The sequence below is a fragment of the Stigmatopora nigra genome, chromosome 17 (assembly GCF_051989575.1).
Source record: "Stigmatopora nigra isolate UIUO_SnigA chromosome 17, RoL_Snig_1.1, whole genome shotgun sequence".
Lineage (NCBI taxonomy): Eukaryota > Metazoa > Chordata > Actinopteri > Syngnathiformes > Syngnathidae > Stigmatopora > Stigmatopora nigra.
This window is the reverse complement of record NC_135524.1, coordinates 2,337,430-2,358,024: the sequence shown is the minus strand read 5'-3', so window position 1 is coordinate 2,358,024 and position 20,595 is coordinate 2,337,430. Positions and strand designations below refer to the sequence as shown.

The window sequence follows — 20,595 nt, the reverse complement described above, 5'->3', positions numbered from 1 at the left end:
ACTATTTAGCTTTGAACTTTGAGCTTCTTTATAGTCTTCCCCAAGGGCTCTCTAATGAGCAAGTCCTCCCAGAAAGTCCTTAGTACATGTGTGTCAAAGTGGCGGCCCGGGGGCCAAATCTGGTCCGTTGCATCATTTTGTGCGGCCCGGGAAAATAAATCATAAGTGCTGACTTTCTGTTTTAGGATCAAATTAAAATGAAGAGTATAGATGTATATTAAATTTCCTCATTTTCCCCCTTTTTAAATCAATAATTGTCATTTTTTAATCATTTTTTCTGTGTTTTTAGTTCAAAAATAATTTTGTAAAATCCCCCAAAAATATTTAAAAAAGCTAAAATAAACATTGTTTTAGATCAATAAAAACAGAATATTCAGGGATTTTAATCCAGTTCTTTTAATCCATTTATTAAAAAAATAATCTAAATATTATATCTAAAATAGTCTGACCCACGTGAAATCAAGTCTGACACCCTTGGTTGTCGTTTCTCGCAACGGTGGTCTAAATGTGCCACTAGCCCCGCCCCCTCCGGACCTCCACACCAAAACTGTCGGTGTACGTTAGCCTGTGGGAATAAGTCCAGCTTCCTGCCGGACAGGAAATTCAACTTCCTGCCTTGATTAACGTGACGGCCGCGGGGGTCTCAAGGTTGGGGCTTTGGGCTCCCACACACGGCGCCCCCGCATTTCATCTCAAATGCCGGCCTTTGTTAGCGGGCCACACACCGAAGAAAAGATGATTTTAGTGGCTCATTGCAACATCTCGCTACTCAGATTGTTTATTTCTTTGGCGCCCCCCTCCTCGGCTCAATCACCCTCGACCTTTTATGGGTTCACGGGGGTCAAAATCCAGCCCAACTGGTGTTTCTCAAAGGAACAGGAATGTAAACAAAAAAAGAGTGGATGATCAGATGACTTTAGTTTTTTTTTAGTGTGTATGTTAGCCATGTTAGCTCGTCGTAGCTTTCGCACCCCCAAAAAAAAAATGTGTGAGAGGAAGAGGAGAAGGCAGTGGTGCTTTTTAAGATTTCATGTTCTCCTCCAGCCCCCACAGTTTGCAGATAATGGTTGCCAAGGTGACTCAGGAGAGAAAGGCAAAGTATCTGCGGCTCTTCTGGCGCAGTAGGCAACAAAAAAAAAAACGCCGGAAGATTTCAAGCACCCTAAAAAAATGAAATAAGTAAGTAGTCAAAGGTATTTTTTCTGTACAGACAAGAGGAAAAAACTCTTAGCTTTATTCAGTCATGGATTTCACATTGTGAAAAAACAGAAAATGTACAAAACAATGCCATGGAAACTAAAAAGTCATGACATCAACCAGGACAAAGCCACATGTACTTTTGCATTATTTTTTTTTGGTCTTGCGCGTATAAATATTCATTAGAATATTTTCCCATCGACATTGATGGACGTCCAATCCATCTAAAAATGGTTTTCTAAATTCTTAACATGGCAAACAAATGCCTTTGTGCATTTTAAATAAAATTGAAAACATTGTGCAGGGCAAACATCCAAAAAAATGAAAACAAAATCAAAACATTCCAAAACATTCCAAAACAATCCAAAATTTGCCTTGAAAGCAACCTAAAAATATTGGACAAAAATTCAACCATGTTCAAACTAAAAATTGTTGCACTGTCAACCTTTATCAATAACTCAGACCCCGCCCACCCTCATCCTTCATTGGCTGTCAATCACGGCAGGTTGTCAATGCTTAACTGCTAATTCTTGCACTTTTCCAGGGCCTTGAAGGGAGTCGGCAGGGGGCTTGCGGCGGCTGATTTAAGACAAGTTTCGCCCAGTCGAGTTGGAATTCTTTGCCTTGGACGCCCCATGGTTTTCGTGGCCTCGCACTGTGAGTAATCTGAGCTTCTTCCTCCTCCTCGTTAAGAATTTCTGACCTGCTGTGGTGACCAAGCCTTTATATAATAATAATATTTCCGGGAAGAAGTCTAGTCCGTCACTTAGTGTGGGTCCTTTTTTATGTGAACATACTGTAGATTTTTAATAGGGATTTTGACCCATTGGCACTACCAGGCCAACTACTACAACTGTTGTTTTTTTATTCGATTTAGGTGGAAATTTCTTTGTAAATAAATAGAGTAAGTAGAGAAATTGAGTATTGCACCGATACACGTTATCACAAGGTACTAAAATTGGCCATTGTGTAAAATGTGCTCTTTAAAATTTCGTTTCCAATCGCCCATTGCCCTTCCCAAGATGGCCGCCGATTAGAAAAGACGAACATATTAAAGGTAGAAAGAAATAGAGCTGAAAGTCGGAAAAAAAGCTTGTATTTTCAATGTTAGTGCCTATACTTTTTGAATAGTGGCTAATTATACATTTTAAATGGTACTACTACAGTTTTGAACATTTTATGCACAATGATATTGTAAAAATGTTGTCTTTGATATAAAACCTAAAGCAGTTTTGTGAACTAGTAAAAGTGATTAGCATGAGATAAGATAAACTAATGTAGTGGTATCAATTTGTGCAACCTTAAAATTTGTATTTTTTTGTCTTTATAAAGAGTTTTTAAGCAGAGAGTATGCAATAACTTAGTATTATAAAACTTATCATAGTATTTTGTATTTTTTTTCCTAAAAATGTGATATCTGTCCAGTTAGAGAGAAAAAAATAGTATCGGTGCAACACTACAAATAATGAAAATGTTTCCGGCATTAAAAAGGCATAAAGATAGATCCACCAATGGCATAATAGAAAGCAGCGTCTCCAAAACAGCCCCCCCCCCCCACCCAAAAAAAACCGTACGTCATAAGCATGGTTGGGGGGAGTTGATCTTTTTGTGCTATTTGTCCACACATTGGACAGTGTAGTCATGAAAATACGTTGAATAGTTGAAATGTGTCACTCAAGCCTGTTGTATATTTTGGGCATTTTTTATGGAGCATCCATCTTTGAGGTTTCCTCCTAGATGGTCTTGTCACAGTCCATCTTCCCGTTGATGATGATGACAACAGTAAACAAAAACCCGGAGATCTGGAAAACAAATGACAAGACATTTTTTTAATGTGCAGTTCTCATTTGGATTCCTTTACTCGCCACAAGCCTCAAATCCGGTAGCCCTCTTGATTATATTTTATGAGTGTATTTTTCTTGTGTATTCCTGTTTTATAACAATTGAATGTTGTTTGTTTGTTGCTAAAACCGCTATTTTATTGTTGAAGTAAAACTAGCGACCGCATTTGAGACACTAAAAGTATGACAACTTATCAATGTTTTTCTTAAACTAATGAGTGACTTATGTGTTTCACTTTGGTTTATTTAATAAAAATAAAGGGACAGTACATATTATAGAACATATTTATGTCAATGAGTATTTACATGTAAATATGTAAGATTGTAGCAGATTTCCATTTTTAGAAGATAAACGATGACACTTAGTACAGTTTTAGACAGCATTGTAATCACAATTTTTTTTTTTTCTAACAGGTTTTAAGATGATTGGCCAAGACTTCCAGAGACAGAACTTCACTTATGATAATTGCAATTGAGTTTCAGGTAAGAAGAAAGAAGCTACTTTGGCTAATTTAGCACTTTTTGAAGGGAACTACACAGTCACCTCTAGAGCCAGCCCTTGTTGATCTATTGGAATTTTCTTGCAGAAAATCTTGCAGTGGAGGAGGAGCTTTTTTTTGGAAGATTTGGTAAACTAAGAAGGCATCTATATATTTAAAGGTAAGGTTCCAGTTCAGGCATTTTTTTTATATATCTGACAGTAATGGTGCGTTTTTTGCTTTCTGTTATATACTTTGAGTTTGCTTATAAATAGTTTCAATTGGTTTTAGTGTTGTTTTGTAGGCTGTAGTAGTAGTTAAAGTTATAGTCCGGGAAATACAGTAATGAGAAATGCAAGTTGTGTTTTGTGTGTAGAGGATTCCACATTTAAATGGTGGGAAGTACATTTTGGGAGTGACCCTTGTGGTTTCCACCCCAAGTATCCTTAAGAAAGACACAGTAGCCCCCCTCTTTTGACCCCGTTGCTAACGCTGCGTCATCACTTCATTAATGATCCGGTTTAAGGCGCTTTGAGTACCTTGAAGGTAGAAAAAACTGCAAGTGAAAGCTCATTTATCATCGAACTCCGTTAAAACCGCCGTAAAATTTTTAGATTTCAGCATCCCATCATAGCGGCCTGACTTTTAACGAGCGTTAACCGGCTCGGTCAGCTCCATAAAGTCGGATAAAAGGGGGGGATGGAGGACAAAAGTTTTTACGGCATCCCTTTCCCTCGTCACGACTCCGCCGCGAGCAAGCTGTCAACCTGAAAGCCGGCTGAGGTTTAAATAAGTGGCAGGATTAAAGCCTCGGGTGACTGTCTTGAGCCGGGAAGTAATCCCGCGCTATTAGCCGCTCGCCTAGCTTTATCCAACCAGGACGTACGCGCCGGATGCTCGCCCACGCCTTGTTGTCAAGAGACGCCAAGCCCGCGTGGGTGACGGGTCCCCGCTACGGCACCCCCACCCCCCGAGGCGACCGTCGGCTAGCGAATTCGCCTCCTACGTCGAGGCCGTTCATCGTCATGGCGGCTGAGAAGGAGGTCAGAAAAACAAAAACAGGCGTTCACTTTACCGCTTCTTCCTATTGGATCCCTCAGAGCTAAGCGCAGGAAGTGGGCATTCGTGTCGGAATATTTCATGACCTGTGCTTTCGCACGGTACACGAATAATTAGACCGCAAAATCCAAAGAGAAGTCACTCGGGATTAAGGGAGGAGGATAGTAAATCGGTTATAATGATAATATCAAATTCCTGGTTCAGTTTCGTAGTTTAGCAATGAATTCCTCGCATTTTTGGCATATATTTTAACGTGTACCTTATTTTTACGACTATAAGGCGCATTTAAAAGTCTTAAATTTAATCCAAAATAGACAGGGCGTTTTATAATCCAGTGTACTTTATATATGGTAAGAAAATTAAAATGTCATTCATTGACAGTGCGCATTATAATGTGGTGCGCCTTGTATACTTAAAAAAAAACAAGTTTTTCGAACAGGCACTATAGCAAAAAGCTATATTCTTTTGATTGTTTTATTTTAAATTTAATGCAAATAAACGAAAAACATGGGCAATCGACTGCCTTTTACCAAGTCAATGGCTAACCCATGACGAATGCTTCCCAATGGGGCGGCCTCATTTCTCGCCAGCTACCGGCAGCGTAACCTCATCAAAGAGAGGCGACCTAGAGTGGATTAGGCCTGGCTGTGGCGTTGTGGCCTGTTGGCGTGCAGACCCCCCCCTCGTCCCCGCCTCAACCACCCTCTGTCTAATTGGCCAACCGGCTAAAGTAACCTCCCCCACAGGAGCAATAAAAGTATCCCATTCTACATCAATTACCCTCTCTATCCTCTGGCACGTCGCCGCGGTTACTTAACTAACAACCCCCATTCCCCTTGCTCAACCCCCACCACTGCCAGCGCCACTCTGACATTCCGTTAATAGTCCAAAGAAGTTGGAAAAAGTGTCTGGGAAGTATCATTCAACCTTCAATATTCCCACATTAGCCAGATGGGATTCCCATACAAAGAATTCTAGTAATGCCGGGTTGCGTCAATGTAAATAACCGCATGATATCCAGCCGCACATCTTTTGGGTTTTGTCATCGCATTCCTATACACAAAGGGGTAGAAATACAATTAGAAGGGGGAGAAAATGGCGTCTAAGTTCTGAGGTGCCTGCATTCTGCCCACAAACAAATGAAAAACCTCATGCTAGATTCAAATGATGAGCCAGCAGTTGGCGAGTTGTTTTTTCGGTCAGTTAATCCTCTCTTTACGGGAAGGAATTTGGTCTTTGTCAAACTTTTAGGACGCTAAGCAGGGCAACAACAACATGAATTTCAAAACAAAAGATGGAGATCTAGGTTGACCTTAATCTCCAAACCAAGTTTTTGTGATATGATCTAAACTAGGAGATTTTAGATGACCTCCATTGGCAAGGTAAGGAAAATATACTATTGTCTGTCTATATTTTTATCAGTTCTATCTTTATGTTCAGGACCAGCACTATTTTGTGTGAAGATTTTGTTTGTTTGGACAAGATTATCCCAAAAGACAACAATTGAAGTACTCTGGAAAACCTATGGAAGTACCTTGCGGGATGGACTGGAGGTCTTCAGGCAGGCAGATGTTTCCAAGTGCTGACAAAGGCGGTGGGAATTAGCGAGTAGGGCACCGTGGTGATGCTGTTCCACGCATCTGACGTAGGGTCATAGCAGTCCAAGGTTTTGCAGCGTTGTGTCCCAAAGTAACCCCCCACTACATACAGTTTGTTCCCAGACGCCACCGCCTGGCAACTCATACGCTTAGCCGTCACGTCTCCGACTTTGGTCCACTGGTAGTTCTCGCTACTGAACTTGTAAGCCGAGCAAGCCGAGAACTCTGTGTCTCCGCCCATGACGAAGATCTGGTTACCCAAGACGGCGGCAGCGGTGTAACGCCATGGCTGTGGACACGAAGCCGGCACAGTCCAACGGTTCTCCTGGGGGTCGTAGCACTGGACTTTGGGGAGCTTGTCATGGGTGACGCCAGTACCCCCAAAGGCGAAGAGTTTGAGCTTGACGCTGACCACTGCTGCGTTGCTTACGCCCTCCCTCAAGGGCGCCACCATGGTCCACTTGTTAGCCGCCGGGTCAAACTGTTCCACCTGCTTGAGCGAGACGGATGGCGAAGCCGGTAGGCAGCCGGTGGCTGCTGTGTGACCGCCCACTACGTAGAGGCAGTGCTTGAGTTCGGCTGAGCCGTGGCCGAATCTGGCGATCAGCATGGGCGCCGCTTTGGACCACTCCTCCTGAAGCGTGTCGTAGACCCAGACGTCTTTGGAGACACCGTTTTCAGAGCCCCGGCCTCCCGTGATGTACACCTTGCAGGCAATGGCGCAGGCGCTGAATTCCTTTCGAGGACTGGGGATGTCGGCTTTGGGTATGATCTCCTTGGCCTTCTGATCCACTAGATACAACTTGTCGCACATGAAGGTCTGGCCCCCCAGGAGGAAGAGGGCGTGGCTGGTCTTGCGAGGCCGGGCGCACTGGCTGTTGACCACGCCATCGTTCTGGAGGATCCTTAGCTTGCATCGTATGGCTTGGTCCACCAACTCCTTGCTATCGGCCTGGGAATTGATCAGCTGCTCGGTGGAGACGTTCTCCATGAGGAAGATGGCCGGCAGTAAGGCCAGGCGGACTGTGCCCAGGAGCTCCGGGAGATCGCAATGGCGCCTCTCCAGGTCGTAGTTGATCCAGTTCAGGGCGGCCTCGTAGACCAGACGCTCGTCTTCGGTCTCCAGCTCTTCATGGGACAAAAGCTGCACTACCATGTCTTTGGGCAGTTGAAGAAAGTCCTCCGTCTTGCAGATGGCAGGGAAGTTGCTCAGACAGGTGCTCCAGGAAAGCTCCGAGAGTTTGGTGCACTGGTGGGCGTCTGAGAGGAGCAGCATGCCCAGACAGTTGGACGGATGAAGATTCCGTTCCAGGAATTCTGCACAGGCATCGCGGATGTCCTGGAATTCCAGCATGTCCCCGGCTTCCAGCAGCGACTCTGCATTCTCCTCGTTGATGACCACCCTGGAAGTGTAGGCGTAGTCCAGTAGCAGCTCCAGAACCTCCGGGTGGACCGAGTCGTTGAAGTTCACCTCGCTAGCTTGGCTTTCGCGCAACCCGCCGCTGAACATGGCCTCAAAGTAGCGGCTGCAGGCCGCCAACACGGCGCGGTGGCAAGGGAAGGACCGGCTGCCGGCATGGAGAAGGACGTCGGTGAATAAACGCTGCTGCCGCAAGGAATTCAGGTGCATGAGAACGCTGTCGGCGTACGACGACTTGTGGAACAGGTAGATGTTCGTGGAGCCGATGCTGGCTCGGGACTTCCGATTCTCGTGGACGCACACCGACATTTTCATCGAGTCCTGAAGATAAAACCAAGAAGAAGAAAAAAATTACTTTCTATGGGGTTGACCAGCACGATTCACATAACGTAGTCCACCAAGAATTCAAAGCATCCAAACAATTCAAGGTGACGACAAGGTACACTCCGCATTCAAAGCGATACCGTAAATTTCAAGTATGTTAATCATTCACCTACAAGGCTTGACGTGTCCCATGAGTGGTTTTCTCACTTGCTGGCATTCCAGTTATGCGCACAGTTAAAAGTTCCCACAGCTGCTAGCCAGCTTTTAGCCTCGGCGAGTGCTAACAAGCTCTTTAATGGCAACAAGCATGTGGAGACAGGATGCAATGGACTGAATACACTAATGCCGGTACATTGTACTCAGTATCCGGTGGACCTGTTTCAGACCAAACAGCCACCAGATGCAATATGTACTCATGTAAAGTCATCAACTAAGGCCCAAATACTTTAGCCAGACAGGACTGGTCGCATTCCAGCAACAACAAAGGGGCACCTCATAGCTTTTGGACCTTTCCAAGACCCAATTGAAAGATAACCATGACGAAAGGTTTGTTTTGTGTATTGCCTTGTGTATTATTGTCAATAAGGCAAATACTATTGCATACTATAAGCATTCATTGACACAGTCATTAGAAAATACTCTACAGTGTGCTTTATAACCCTTAGAGGATATGAATTTAATTAATAAAAAAAAACACAATCTGGCACTAATGGCCATTCCCAAACGTCTACCATTCCTCTGTGTATTAGTTAACCCTGTTGAAAATCCCGGGATGGACTGGTTATTCTGTAAATAATCATGCCAGTCATGCTATATTTTCTCATCCCCAGACATGACTAACGGAGCCATGAGCTCATCCTGACAATCTTCAAGCATCCGGTTAACCGAGGTTCTTTCTTTCAAAGGCAACTGCCGGTGACTGAAGTCGTCGGCCAATTACATGTGAGTAAACCATCTATATTTTTCTAGGGGGGGAATTATCCAATGGTAATAATAATAAGACACAAATGCCAACAAACAACACAAGGAGAGAAGGACTAGGGAGAAAGACTCTGGACTCCATCTGAGGCTTGGCTAGATGCAAACTTAAAATCATTGCCAGGTGTCCACAATCACGGACTCGGGAAGACTGGTGGGAATGTTAAAGGGGGAGTTTCTCCGCGAGTAAACACGGGGGGATCAAATGGGCCACTTGGAAGCGACAAAAAGCGTAGCGGAGACCGTTGATCGGCTTCAAAACTCCTCTGGATCTAATTTGGCGTCTCTTGCCAGCTGTCTTTCCGAAAGCCTGCTTTTCCTGCCGGTTGTTGGCACCCAATTTCGCCATTTTGTTTCTTGGAAACGTATCAACAATACGTCAACGACTGGGTTGGTCAGGGTAAAACAAAAACAAGTTGTCCTCCAAACCTAAGACCCATTTGTTATAGGGCAATTGACAATATCCATTTTTTTTGGACTATACAATGACGACATATTTAACAATATTGTTGTGTATTACAGATCGGATTAAAGGGCCTTCAATGGTAGAATACGGTAATATTTAAATTTTAAGTCGTCCACATCGCAGTCATTAAACTATTTTTTTTTAAAAACGTTCAAATATAGCCTAGGAAACTAGGCTATACATTATTAGCCATATGACCAATCTTTTAGAACAGTAAAAGACTCCTTTATTGTTAAAAAAAAAAAAAATGGATCTTCCATATAAATGTATTACAGATGATTCAGTATAATAAACTAAGGGAATTTAAGAAAGACAATAAAAAGGGATTTTTTTTAGCAGATAGTTTAGCATATGTTCCATATAACAAAATCGCAAATAAGTAAGTTGTGGAAACATATGACGGAATTGTCAACCGTTTTTAATTGTAAATACGCCTGAAATCTGGATCTATTTAGTTCCAAAGAAAGCCTTTGCGTCGTTTACATTGGAAACAATGGAATGCAATTAAGCTTTGCTATTTGTTTAATTGTACATGTTGTGGTCTCAAGGAATACCATTTACCTGTTCTGCCTGTCACGTTAGATCTCTGCAAACATTTTCAAACCGTTTCCGATACTGAACCAAAACAGGGTTAAAACAAAATCCACCTAGGCTGAATGACTACCAGGATGCATCATCTTGCATCACAAGTGAACCCTGTGAGGATAATCATTAGAATAAAAGCAAATATTTGAATGACTTCAATAGGCAAATGTGAACACCAGTAGAATATAATGTACATACTGTAACCACCTGTATGTAAAGTCAACTTATTCCGACTGTTGACCCATTTAGTATTGACGTTATTTGTTATCTGTTGAAGGCTTATTAGCTTAGTCGCAAAAAAAATGAAAATATAGATGTTAAATATTCAATTCTGATCTTATTTAGTGGTGGAAATAGTCGAATATATTGAAGGAAACATCTTGGCTATCAATTGTAATCAAGCACAAGGGGCTAAAAACTGAAAAAATGACTAAATAACAATTTTTGCATGCTTGCAAATTTATATGACACCAAATGTTTTATTAATTGCTTCTCATGGCTGCTTCTTTTGTTCCTGATGCTTTGTATTCTGTCCATAATTGAGGTTGTTAGTGCAGATATGAATGCATTCCCATCCGTCAGTTTGGTTATTATCCTCTATGAATTAGCCTTTGGTGGATTCCTACTTCATAAAATAGTCATAATAATGGGTAATAAATATGTAATGGTTTACCTCTTTGGGGTGAAGCAGGAGTTCAACCTCGCCCGTGGAATCCCTCAGACATGCCCGCGGTGATAAAGCCAGGATGCGGCCGCCTTGCTTTCTTCTCCTCGTTTCTTCTTCTTCTTCTCTAGATACCACCGCCGATCCAAAAGCTAGACCTTCTCCGATTTCGAACCCCAAGTCCGTACTAGAGAGATCTAAGCATTGGGGATGAGGATCAGGAGATGGACTTTAGGACTTGTCTTGATTCTTGTCCTTGTTCTCCTATTGAGAATGACTGAGCTCGATGGTGCTTTATTACAGTGCTTTGGGCTGATTGGGCGGGGCAACATTATCCAGTGGAGCCAATCAAATTGGAGCAGGAGCTAGAGTGGGAGGAGCGTTGGCATGCAAAACAAAATCAAATTGAAAACAAAAAAATGGGGTAGTTTTTAATCAACACTGTCTTTGGTATGTTGTACATGTATTTTGTGAAGATGATAATCAATATCTGATGACTCAAGAGATGATGATACTTAAACTATTGGGAAGAATATTCATGTAAAAAAATTTGAAGGAAAAATATTTGAGTTAAGGGTCAAATAATTGACGTGAGAGGTCAAACAATGACTTAATACAAAAAAATGTTTTTTTTAGTTGCAATATTTGGAAAGAATGTAAAGTCTGACAACAGCGACTCCCTGTGGACAATGTGATATAGTAGAATTTAACCGATTGAAAGTCAGTTAAATCATGTATTTAATACTTTCTTAATATCATGACAAAATATCATCTCAGAGGAAAACAAAATAAAAATAAACTGTCCCCTTTTAAATGGGACTTCCCTGTTTGTCACTGTGGCCGCGCCCCTTGAGAAACTATTTGGCTGCTCCTCGTCACCATTGCAGTCTCATGACTATTTATTGTTCCAGTGGTCTGTCATGTTAGCATCGCTGAGCGTTTTCCTCTTTTTTATAGTCTCGTCCTGCCTTGGGGGACACCAGCAGGACCCCTTGGCAGATGAGGGGCTTCTTCGGGACCGGGAACCTTCCAAATGGGGGTCTTTGTGGCCGCTACCCCAACGAGTCAACACGTTCGATGTGGCGTTCAAGTTAGCTGCTGACAGTTTTGAAATCTTCGACGGCAAAGAGTCGTCTGCGGGATCGAGCTGTAATCTTCTACAGAACGCATACAGAAGGTAATATTTTCGGTTTTTTTGCATTATGTAATTCTGTAGCTTTTTTTGCTGTCATCTGATGTCGCATTTCTATTGTAAATGGACATACTGTGTTCATAAAAATGAATGCAAAAACTGCAACATAGTCAAATTGTTCTCTTAGTGAAATTGACATGGACTTGGTCATAATTTAGGTTTGTAAAAACATGCACTTTTTATATTTACTTCTATTAAAATGCGTTATTCATTGTTATTGTACTCCCCTTTGCAGGTACTACAAGTACATATTTGGTGGCATTAAAAACAAAAGGCCACCACAAGGCAAGTGGACTGACTTCCCTCAACTGAATGGCCTGCAGGTCTTGATCACAAACCCGGAATCGGAATGTGACCTGTACCCCAGTGTGAAGTCTGACGAGTCATGTGAGTGAGCAAGCGTACTTGTTATCTTCATTGTAGCAGGGTCCATTTCTTCTTTTATTGTCTATCATTACTACACTTGTCTTACTTGTAAAACAAAAAAAGTGTACTATGAACTAAAGGTTGACAGAGCATTTTTAAAAACAAAATTCAGCCAATTGCAACTACCTGAAATGTCACAAAAGATAAATTATATTTTGTTTGTATTTGCAGATGAACTGTTGGTGGATCAACCTTTTGCCATCTTGAAGGCACCAAAAGTTTGGGGTGCCCTACATGGTAGGTTTTTACTTTTAAATTACTCCATCTTGCAATCAATGGGCTTTGTCAGAAAAATTATTTGTCAGGTTCATTAATAATTACCTTCGCACTGATTTTTGGCTTATTTTAGGTCTAGAAACGTTCAGTCAGCTGGTCTACGAGGATGAATTCGGCACTGTAAGTCGACTTTGTTATGCTAATATCAAAATAAATGCTTAGTGTCATAAATCATCCCATTCAACTTTATGTCCATCTTTCCAGAAACGAGTCAACTGGAGCGAAATCAGTGATTTCCCTCGATTTGGGCACCGAGGCCTCTTACTGGATACCTCAAGACATTTTATTCCTGTCAAAGTTATTCTGGCTAATCTGGTAAGTATCTAAATTAAACTGAAAATTCAATCTGTAAATGTATTTTAAGGTATTTTTTTCATGACTCCAGGAAACCATGGCAATGAACAAATTTAATGTCTTCCACTGGCACATCGTCGACGATCCATCTTTTCCGTACATGAGCAAGACGTTCCCAGACCTCAGTCGGAAGGTTATTAACATTTTGGTTAACTGATGCATTAATATTAAAATGTCGTATCCACAAATAGATGGATGTTGACGATCTTCTCTCCAGGGCGCCTTCCATCCCTACACACACGTGTACACGCCATCTGACGTGAAGATGATCATCGAATTCGCTCGCCTACGAGGGATCCGAGTCATCCCGGAGTTTGACACGCCGGGTCATACGCAGTCTTGGGGAAAAGGTGCGCTGTAATAGTTTCTCTTTTGTGAAATCGGTCGAGTAAAGGTTAGGAAACTGGACTACTGAACAGGATAATAAAGTCAATGTTTTTTTTTTGTAGGACAGGAAGATCTTCTGACGGCGTGCTTCGCCGGAACCAAGCCGTCAAACAGCTTCGGTCCAGTCAACCCTATCTCCAACTCCACCTATGACTTCATGAGTCGCCTGTTCCAGGAGATCGCTTCTGTTTTCCCAGATGACTACCTTCACCTGGGTGGAGATGAAGTAGACTTCACCTGTTGGTGAGGAAAAACTGCCAAATAAATCTAGCGCCCATGTTTGTTTTAACCCTTGACGTTTTCTTGTTTTCAGGAACAGCAATCCTGATATTCAGACGTTCATGGAGCAGCAGGGCTTTGGGAAAAACTACAGCAAACTGGAGTCTTTCTACGTCCAAAAGTAGGCATCCAATATTCATTATAAGGTTGAATCTTCTTATTCAATGTGTTTATTTCTGATTTTATGTAGACTTTTGGACATTGTGGCATCCACAAAGAAGGGCTATATCATCTGGCAAGAGGTTTTCGACAATGGTGTGGAGGTAAAGTACATTTTTTATGGCTTGATGGACACCAAAACTAACTTACACTAAGTTGCATGTGTCCACATTATATGATGGGAAATTTAGTATTATCAACATGCTGAGTGACCAGTATGAAACCACTAAAGTACAAAAACTACATGACCCAAAGTAAAACAATAACAACAGAGTTCCAAAGACAAGCACTTACCCAGAAGGAGGTAGCATGGTACCACTAAGCTTGACCCGCATTGCAGCTCAAAGCGGACACCGTAGTCCACGTTTGGATGGGCGGCGCAGACTTTGGCTCGGAAATGCACAACGTGACGGCGAACGGATTCACCGCCATACTCTCGTCGCCTTGGTACCTAGATTACATTAGCTACGCCCAGGATTGGATCAAGTACTACAAAGTGGAACCGCTCAGCTTCAACGGTCAGTCCAAAGGCTTCAGCAATAGGCTTACGCTTCAAAGTGCACGGGTGGCGGCTAACCGTTAGCGGTGTTGGACATTTCGACGACCCTGGAGAAATAACCTGGAATAAAATAGACCGTAAATTGCTCGTAGGACGGCCCTACTTTATGACATGGGTGCTTGTCTTATGTGTGTTATGTAGCTAAAGGCTGATACACTCATCCATGTGTGGAAAGGCACCAAGCAGCAATACCAGAATGAGATGGCCAAAGTCACAGCGTCGGGTTACCAGACCTTGCTCTCCACACCCTGGTACCTGAACCGTATCGCCTATGGCCAGGACTGGATTGGCATTTACAAGGCAGACCCACAGGACTTCCAGGGTTTGTGTCAAAAATCCCATCCATAAGTCCAAAAAGACGGAAAACGCATTGTCAGATAGGATTCCAAATCCTTTCTTCCCCAAAGAATTACTAATAGGCTTTTTGCTGTTTATGACGTGTTGTCATGAGATTTTTCTCCTCACTAGTTTTAGGTTTTACAGCCCAGTTTACAAAAGCCATACGCAAAAAAAAGCATTGTTATTGAGGAGTTCTAGTATGGACATCGCAATACAAATTCAATGCGAATTTAACAATCTGTTTTGAATGGGAGGGATGGAAGTTATCATTCATTAATGCCATCCAACGACCTATACTTAAATCATAAAAATACTTACATATACATAAAAAAAATATTTTTTTAACTAATTTCCAATCTTCCAAAAATGACGTTCCCTATAGTTAAGACTATGACTCTTGCACTTAAGCGTAAGCCTATTGAGGATCAAAAAATATAATTTTTTGGTCAAATACTCATTCCACTTCTTCTCGCAACTAGGAACTGAAACACAGAAGAACCTAGTGATCGGCGGAGAAGCCTGCTTGTGGGGGGAGTACGTGGACGCCACCAATCTTACACCGCGACTCTGGTACGACGGCCTCAAGTGTTTTCCATCCCGTAGCATTGCGGCCATTTTAGAACTGTTTTTGTCATATGAGCAGGCCTCGAGCTAGCGCCGTGGCTGAACGTCTTTGGAGCGCCAAGAACGTGACGGATGTCAACGATGCGTACAACAGGCTGTTTTTACACCGATGTCGCATGGTGGAGTGAGTACCATTTTTTATTTTTTTAAGTAAACATGCAACAAAATTGATGGTTTTATTGGCGTGCAGGCGCGGGATCGCCGCTGAACCGTTATTTACCGGCTACTGCCCGCAAGAGTACAAGGGAATCTAAGGAAGAAGAGGGAAACTCAAGAAAACCATGAAGGCATTTTTTATTTTTATTTTGTACACATTCTCTGATCAATGCACTCTATTGCAATTTTTTTCTAAGACTGTGCATACAAATATGGACACATTTGTATGTACATTTTTCATGTACTATTGACAACAGACTTGATTGTGTTTATTCAACTTTGAAATATTAAGACTGACTGGAAAAAAAAGACTAAATTTTTTTTTTTTAATCAAGCCCAAAGTCTTAACTTCTTATAGTGTGCTGAGGGTCCAAATTCACAACAAGCCAGCCATTCGCTTCACAAGTATATTCTGCTCCTGTGTGTTCATGGCTTCATAGGTGTCCAATTCCAAGGAAAAGGTGGCCTTCCCTGAGGTAAGTGTTCGTAGAGTAGTAGAATAACCCTTAAAAACAAAAAATATGTCTTCAGAATTATTTCAAACCACAAAGAAAACTACTCCCACTTCCCAATGTACATTTCAATGGGCCATTCTCCAAGTTTGTTGAATATCCCAAACAGAAACTGGAATTATTAGAACTCACCCTAGTCTCTGCCAATGGAACACTCGCCAACAACAACTTGTTGTCATGTCTACTCTGAATATCCCGAACTGTCCCCCTTCTTTGGGCCAGGTCACCTAACACAACACCCAAATGTTCCTCCTCCACAGTCACCTCCATGGACATGACGGGTTCCAGAATTTGCCCACCAGCCAGCTTTAGAGCCTTTAAGGACACATTTTAATCATCAACTTTGTTCAATCATGTGCTACTGAATGCTAACCTTTAGCATGCAACGGGAAACACAGGCGGAAACCATCGCCAGAGACGTTCCCGGTTCCATGTTGACGCGTTGAATCTGCGTAGAAACGTCCTGGAGAGGATAACCCAATAATGGACCTGAAAATATAGTGCGGAATGAGCTCATAAAAGCAATTGTAGACCAAGTTTTATCCAAACCTTGGAGGTAAGAGCTATCTACTCCATTTGCCACTGCTTCTTTCATATCTTCTGATAAGTTAGCAGCAACTTCTTCAGCAAATTCCACAAGACACGACCCAGGAACATGTCGGACGTTTAGTTCTACCGTTGCAATGTGTCTTTTTTCACCCACAGAGCGGTCAAGAGTGTCTGGATTGGAAGAAAAATGCGAGGAAATGGATGGAAATTCAATAGGAAAAGTGACATTTATGTACCCGTGGCAGAAGCATGGTGGAGGATGGTCTCTCGGTAGGCCACCTGTAGAGGGCCCAAGTGGGTCTGGATGCCGTATTCCCTTCGGATACGGTCGTGGATAATCTCGATGTGGAGTTCACCCATGCCGCATAAAATAGTCTGGAGGTGGACAAAAAAGATGGATGCTGGAAATGGGAGATGGAGATGAGCCAGTTGTACCTGTCCGGAATCCGGGTCAATCCGGATTTTTAGACTAGGGTCTTCTCTTTGAAGATTGTTTAGGGCCTTCTCAAGATCTGTGAAAGAAAAAATAGGTTGAGTATTGAGGGATGAAAATTAAGTGGGGCGATAATCTCTATTTTTTTGGTTTTGGGTTTTAATGCTGAAAAGCAGTTTAAACTGTAAATGTGTATATTAGAAATTTTACATTTTTCCAGTGCTACTTTTACAACAATGACTGTAAGTGATGGTGAATCAGCAAGATTTTCCAAAAAGTGAATGTAATAGTTAACAATTTAATTATTGGCCATAAATTAGATATTGCAAAAAGTCCATTTATAGGTCGGATGATATCACAACATTGACTTGTAACCCACCATCTTGTTTGGCCATGGTGGGTGGCTCAATTGTGCAAAAGAAGACCGGATCTGGAACCTCCACACCGGACAGAGCCACGCCTTTCCGACCCTCGGACGTCGCTAAGCGAGCCGCATTAGCCGCCGACGCTTTGGAGGAAACGATGGTGTCCCCAGTTACTGTCTTTTAGAAGAAGAAAAAAGGCACATGAAGCACTTTGGAAAAGATGGAGAGACGACAGCGGCCATGTTAACCTTCTTGAGTCCGACAGTCAAGGCGATGTTTCCTGCTGTCATGGATTGGATTTCAACGTGTTGGTCGGCAAAAGGTACCAGCAGTCTGCTCATCCTCTCACTAAGAAAGTAAGTATTGAGTCTGGTAGGCTACTTTGTTGTTTTTTGGTGTTAGTGATGACATACGTGCTGTTCCTGTTGATGTTGTACAAGGCTGTCTGTGCTTTTAGGGTTCCCGAGTAGATTCGAAGGAAGACCAGTGGGCCGCGCTGCTTGTCGTGGAGAACTTTGAAGGCCAAAGCGCACAAGTCGTCTTTGTACCAGCGCCTGATGGACAGGACAGGTGAGACAATGTCATAAATGGACAAGTCTGATTGAGGTTTTGGTAAATAAACATGATCAGAAAATGGTCAATTTCCATGTTTAGAAAATTGCAAGTGAAATAGGTCTATTAACAAGGGGGTCAGACCCGATTTTATGTGGGCCGGACCATTTTAGATATAATATTTCGATTTTTTTAATTTTTATAAATGGATTAAAAGAATTTGATTAAAAGCCCTGTAATATTCCATTTCTTATAGATCTAAAACAATGTGTATTTTAGCTTTTTATATATATGTTTAGATTTTACTAAATGATTTTTTAACTAAAAACAGGAAAAAATATTTAAAAATTACAATTAATGATTTAAAGATGGGGAAAATCAGGAAATGTAATATACATCTATATACTTTAAAAGAGTGGAGCAATTTTGACTCACATTAGGTCATGCGCCCTTTCATCAGGTGCAGGCAGGAAAGCAGTGATGGCATCCAAGAGTGGTTGAACGCCTTTATTGCGCAAAGAACTCCCGCAGAGGACTGGGACGCCTTTACGGGTAAGAGTGATTCGCCGCACAGCTTCTCTGAGCTAAAGAAAAAAAAAGAAAAAAAAAACTTGTTTAGCCAGTCTGCTATAACATTCAAATATTTGAAAAATTCAGCCTCCGGAAGCAGTTTAGTATTTTGTTTTTTTCTACATTCATTTTTTTTACCAAATTGAACACACAACTCACTTTTACGTAAGGAACCACGTCGAAATTGTCACTATAGTCAGATAGCAGGATTTCAGCAAACTCATCATCCAAATCTGCAACCTGATGTAAATCAGAACAAAAAAAGGGAGACTACATTACTGTACTTCATGGATGTCCAACTGCAGCCTGCTTAATTAATCACCTGCTCAATTAAAGCCGTTCTAGCCAGTTGGACTTCCCGGAAAAGCTCCGCCTCTTCTTGTCGGGACTCACTCAGAGTTTTGGTATCAAAAAAGCGCCCATCATCTGTCGGTTTCCAGCTGAGCTTCTGATTGGTCAGCAGGTCGACTACCCCAGAGAAGTTTCTCCCTCTGCCAATGGGAATCTAGCAAGTAGGTAGGAGTTAGTGGTTATATTCCAGGACCATGGACAGCGACATATGTCCAAATAGTTAAAGGCTGACCACCATTAATGGAGCCAGTAAGTTGATTTAAGCCTTTTTATAGGTTTTTCATGGTAATGTTACCTGGAGGAGAACCGGATTGGCTTTCAACTTCTGTCTGATGCTTTCCAAGCAGAAACTGAGACTGGAAAAAAAATGTATAAATCTATCAATACATTAAAAAATGTAGTATTAACTCACTTAGCTGCAGGTTTATCCATCTTGTTCAGGAAGCAAATACATGGGACATGATGCTTGTCAGCCTGCCTCCATACAGTCATCGTCTGGGCCTTTAGAATACAAATTAAGTAGATTATATGTGCTTTTCTTAAATGTATTTTGTCATGAAAGTAGAATGTATGACCACCTCGACTCCCGCAGATGCATCAAACACAGCGACTGCCCCATCCAGAACCCGAAGAGCCCGCTCTACCTCTAGAGTAAAGTCCACATGACCTAGTATGGCGTATAAAAACAAAGGTACACATTTACAGATCATGTCAATTCATAGTGAGAACCATAAAAACAGACCTGGAGTATCTATTAAGTTAATTCTGTGGCCTTTCCAGTCAAAGGTGACCGCTGCTGACTGGATGGTGATGCCGCGTTCTCTCTCCTGGGCCATGAAGTCCGTGACCGTGTCTCCATCATCCACATCTGCAAGGAAAGTATAAAAATATGGTTTTAATGAGAGTTGTTATGGGGATTCCACTCCATTTTGCGCATTCACCTCCCAATGCCCGAGTGTAGCCAGAGTAGTAGAGCATCCTCTCTGTAGTTGTCGTCTTTCCCGCGTCGATATGGGCCATGATGCCAATGTTGCGGATTCTATGGTGCAATTGGGCTCAGTGTTTCATGCTTATTGGGTGTATTGTAATCAATAAAAATGTCAATAAGCTACACACTGCAGTTATTGTACAAATGTTGCATTAGCATAAGACTATGGGCCCTATTACTCACTACTTCATCTTCTGGACGTTTATTTTTAAGAAATTGTAGTTCAATTGTCACAATTATACTGTGAGAAACTCACATATAAAACTACTCGGCACTTACTTGGACACATCTGGGCTGGGAACAGATCGCAGCGATTTAACTTCATCTGTAAAAGTGTGCTCATTTTATGGCATAATGTAACATTTCTGGTTTTCTTTAGATATTATTTAACAACTCAGGGAAAAGGTGACATAATGACTTACCACCAGGAATGAAGCTGTAACTTCTCTTTCGAAACCTGTTCGCTGCCCACCTGCCGCGCCGCAGTACTAAGAAATACTTGACCTGTAAAGGACATTGAACGTCTCAAGACACTAGAACTCCCAATTTGAAGTGGCAGTGGCTTACCCAAATCATAATTCAAAGGTCCAATGTAGTCGCCATAATAATTCTTCAGAATGAGTATTATTTAAACATGCACTGACATGATTTTTCAATTGGAAAACATTTACAAATACATATTCAAAGAGAAACGCGGTTGTAAACAAAACCTACACTGGGGGAACCATTCTAGGTTGTCACATTTTTGCAGGGTACAGCTTTTGAAAAGCTCCCCTCAGAACGTAAATATTGCAAATTTTTCTGCAAGTAAAATTGACTGTAATTGTATTTTTTTATTTTATTAAAATATTTAAAATTAAGTTTTTAGTTATTTCCGAGCCAGATTAACCACGTTTATATCCGTGTGTTTTAG

General features: G+C 41.9%; 3 protein-coding genes across 4 annotated transcripts; 1 reads left to right on the top strand and 2 right to left on the bottom strand.

Annotated features, from left to right (window-relative positions):
• Positions 1 to 2,747: 2,747 nt before the first annotated feature.
• On the bottom strand, positions 2,748 to 10,896 carry enc1 (ectodermal-neural cortex 1). The gene is made up of 3 exons (XM_077737751.1): positions 10,621 to 10,896; positions 6,111 to 7,915; positions 2,748 to 2,999 (listed from the first exon to the last, which is right to left on the bottom strand). The coding sequence occupies exon 2, from the start codon at positions 7,907 to 7,909 to the stop codon at positions 6,134 to 6,136; it is 1,776 nt and encodes a 591-aa protein (XP_077593877.1). The 5' UTR covers positions 7,910 to 7,915; positions 10,621 to 10,896; the 3' UTR covers positions 2,748 to 2,999; positions 6,111 to 6,133.
• Positions 10,897 to 11,461: 565 nt separating this feature from the next.
• hexb (hexosaminidase B (beta polypeptide)) lies at positions 11,462 to 15,671 on the top strand. 2 transcript variants are annotated; one of them, XM_077736701.1, is made up of 14 exons: positions 11,462 to 11,788; positions 12,039 to 12,190; positions 12,401 to 12,466; positions 12,579 to 12,625; positions 12,710 to 12,820; positions 12,891 to 12,992; positions 13,077 to 13,209; positions 13,309 to 13,489; positions 13,560 to 13,646; positions 13,716 to 13,788; positions 14,385 to 14,565; positions 15,062 to 15,152; positions 15,226 to 15,330; positions 15,397 to 15,671. In XM_077736701.1, exons 1-14 carry the CDS (start codon positions 11,532 to 11,534, stop codon positions 15,458 to 15,460), a joined length of 1,650 nt encoding a protein of 549 aa, XP_077592827.1. In that variant the 5' UTR covers positions 11,462 to 11,531; the 3' UTR covers positions 15,461 to 15,671. The 2 variants fall into 2 exon arrangements, with proteins under 2 accessions (XP_077592827.1, XP_077592828.1); XM_077736702.1 differs by lacking the exon at positions 14,385 to 14,565 and adding an exon at positions 14,025 to 14,202.
• On the bottom strand, positions 15,484 to 20,424 carry gfm2 (GTP dependent ribosome recycling factor mitochondrial 2). The gene is made up of 20 exons (XM_077736700.1): positions 20,250 to 20,424; positions 20,105 to 20,186; positions 19,962 to 20,007; positions 19,636 to 19,733; positions 19,437 to 19,562; positions 19,273 to 19,361; positions 19,107 to 19,195; positions 18,990 to 19,050; positions 18,666 to 18,848; positions 18,503 to 18,583; positions 18,209 to 18,357; positions 17,635 to 17,775; positions 17,470 to 17,569; positions 17,236 to 17,398; positions 16,859 to 16,935; positions 16,660 to 16,798; positions 16,424 to 16,594; positions 16,248 to 16,363; positions 16,007 to 16,189; positions 15,484 to 15,867 (listed from the first exon to the last, which is right to left on the bottom strand). The coding sequence occupies exons 1-20, from the start codon at positions 20,256 to 20,258 to the stop codon at positions 15,739 to 15,741; spliced, it is 2,232 nt and encodes a 743-aa protein (XP_077592826.1). The 5' UTR covers positions 20,259 to 20,424; the 3' UTR covers positions 15,484 to 15,738.
• Positions 20,425 to 20,595: the final 171 nt, after the last annotated feature.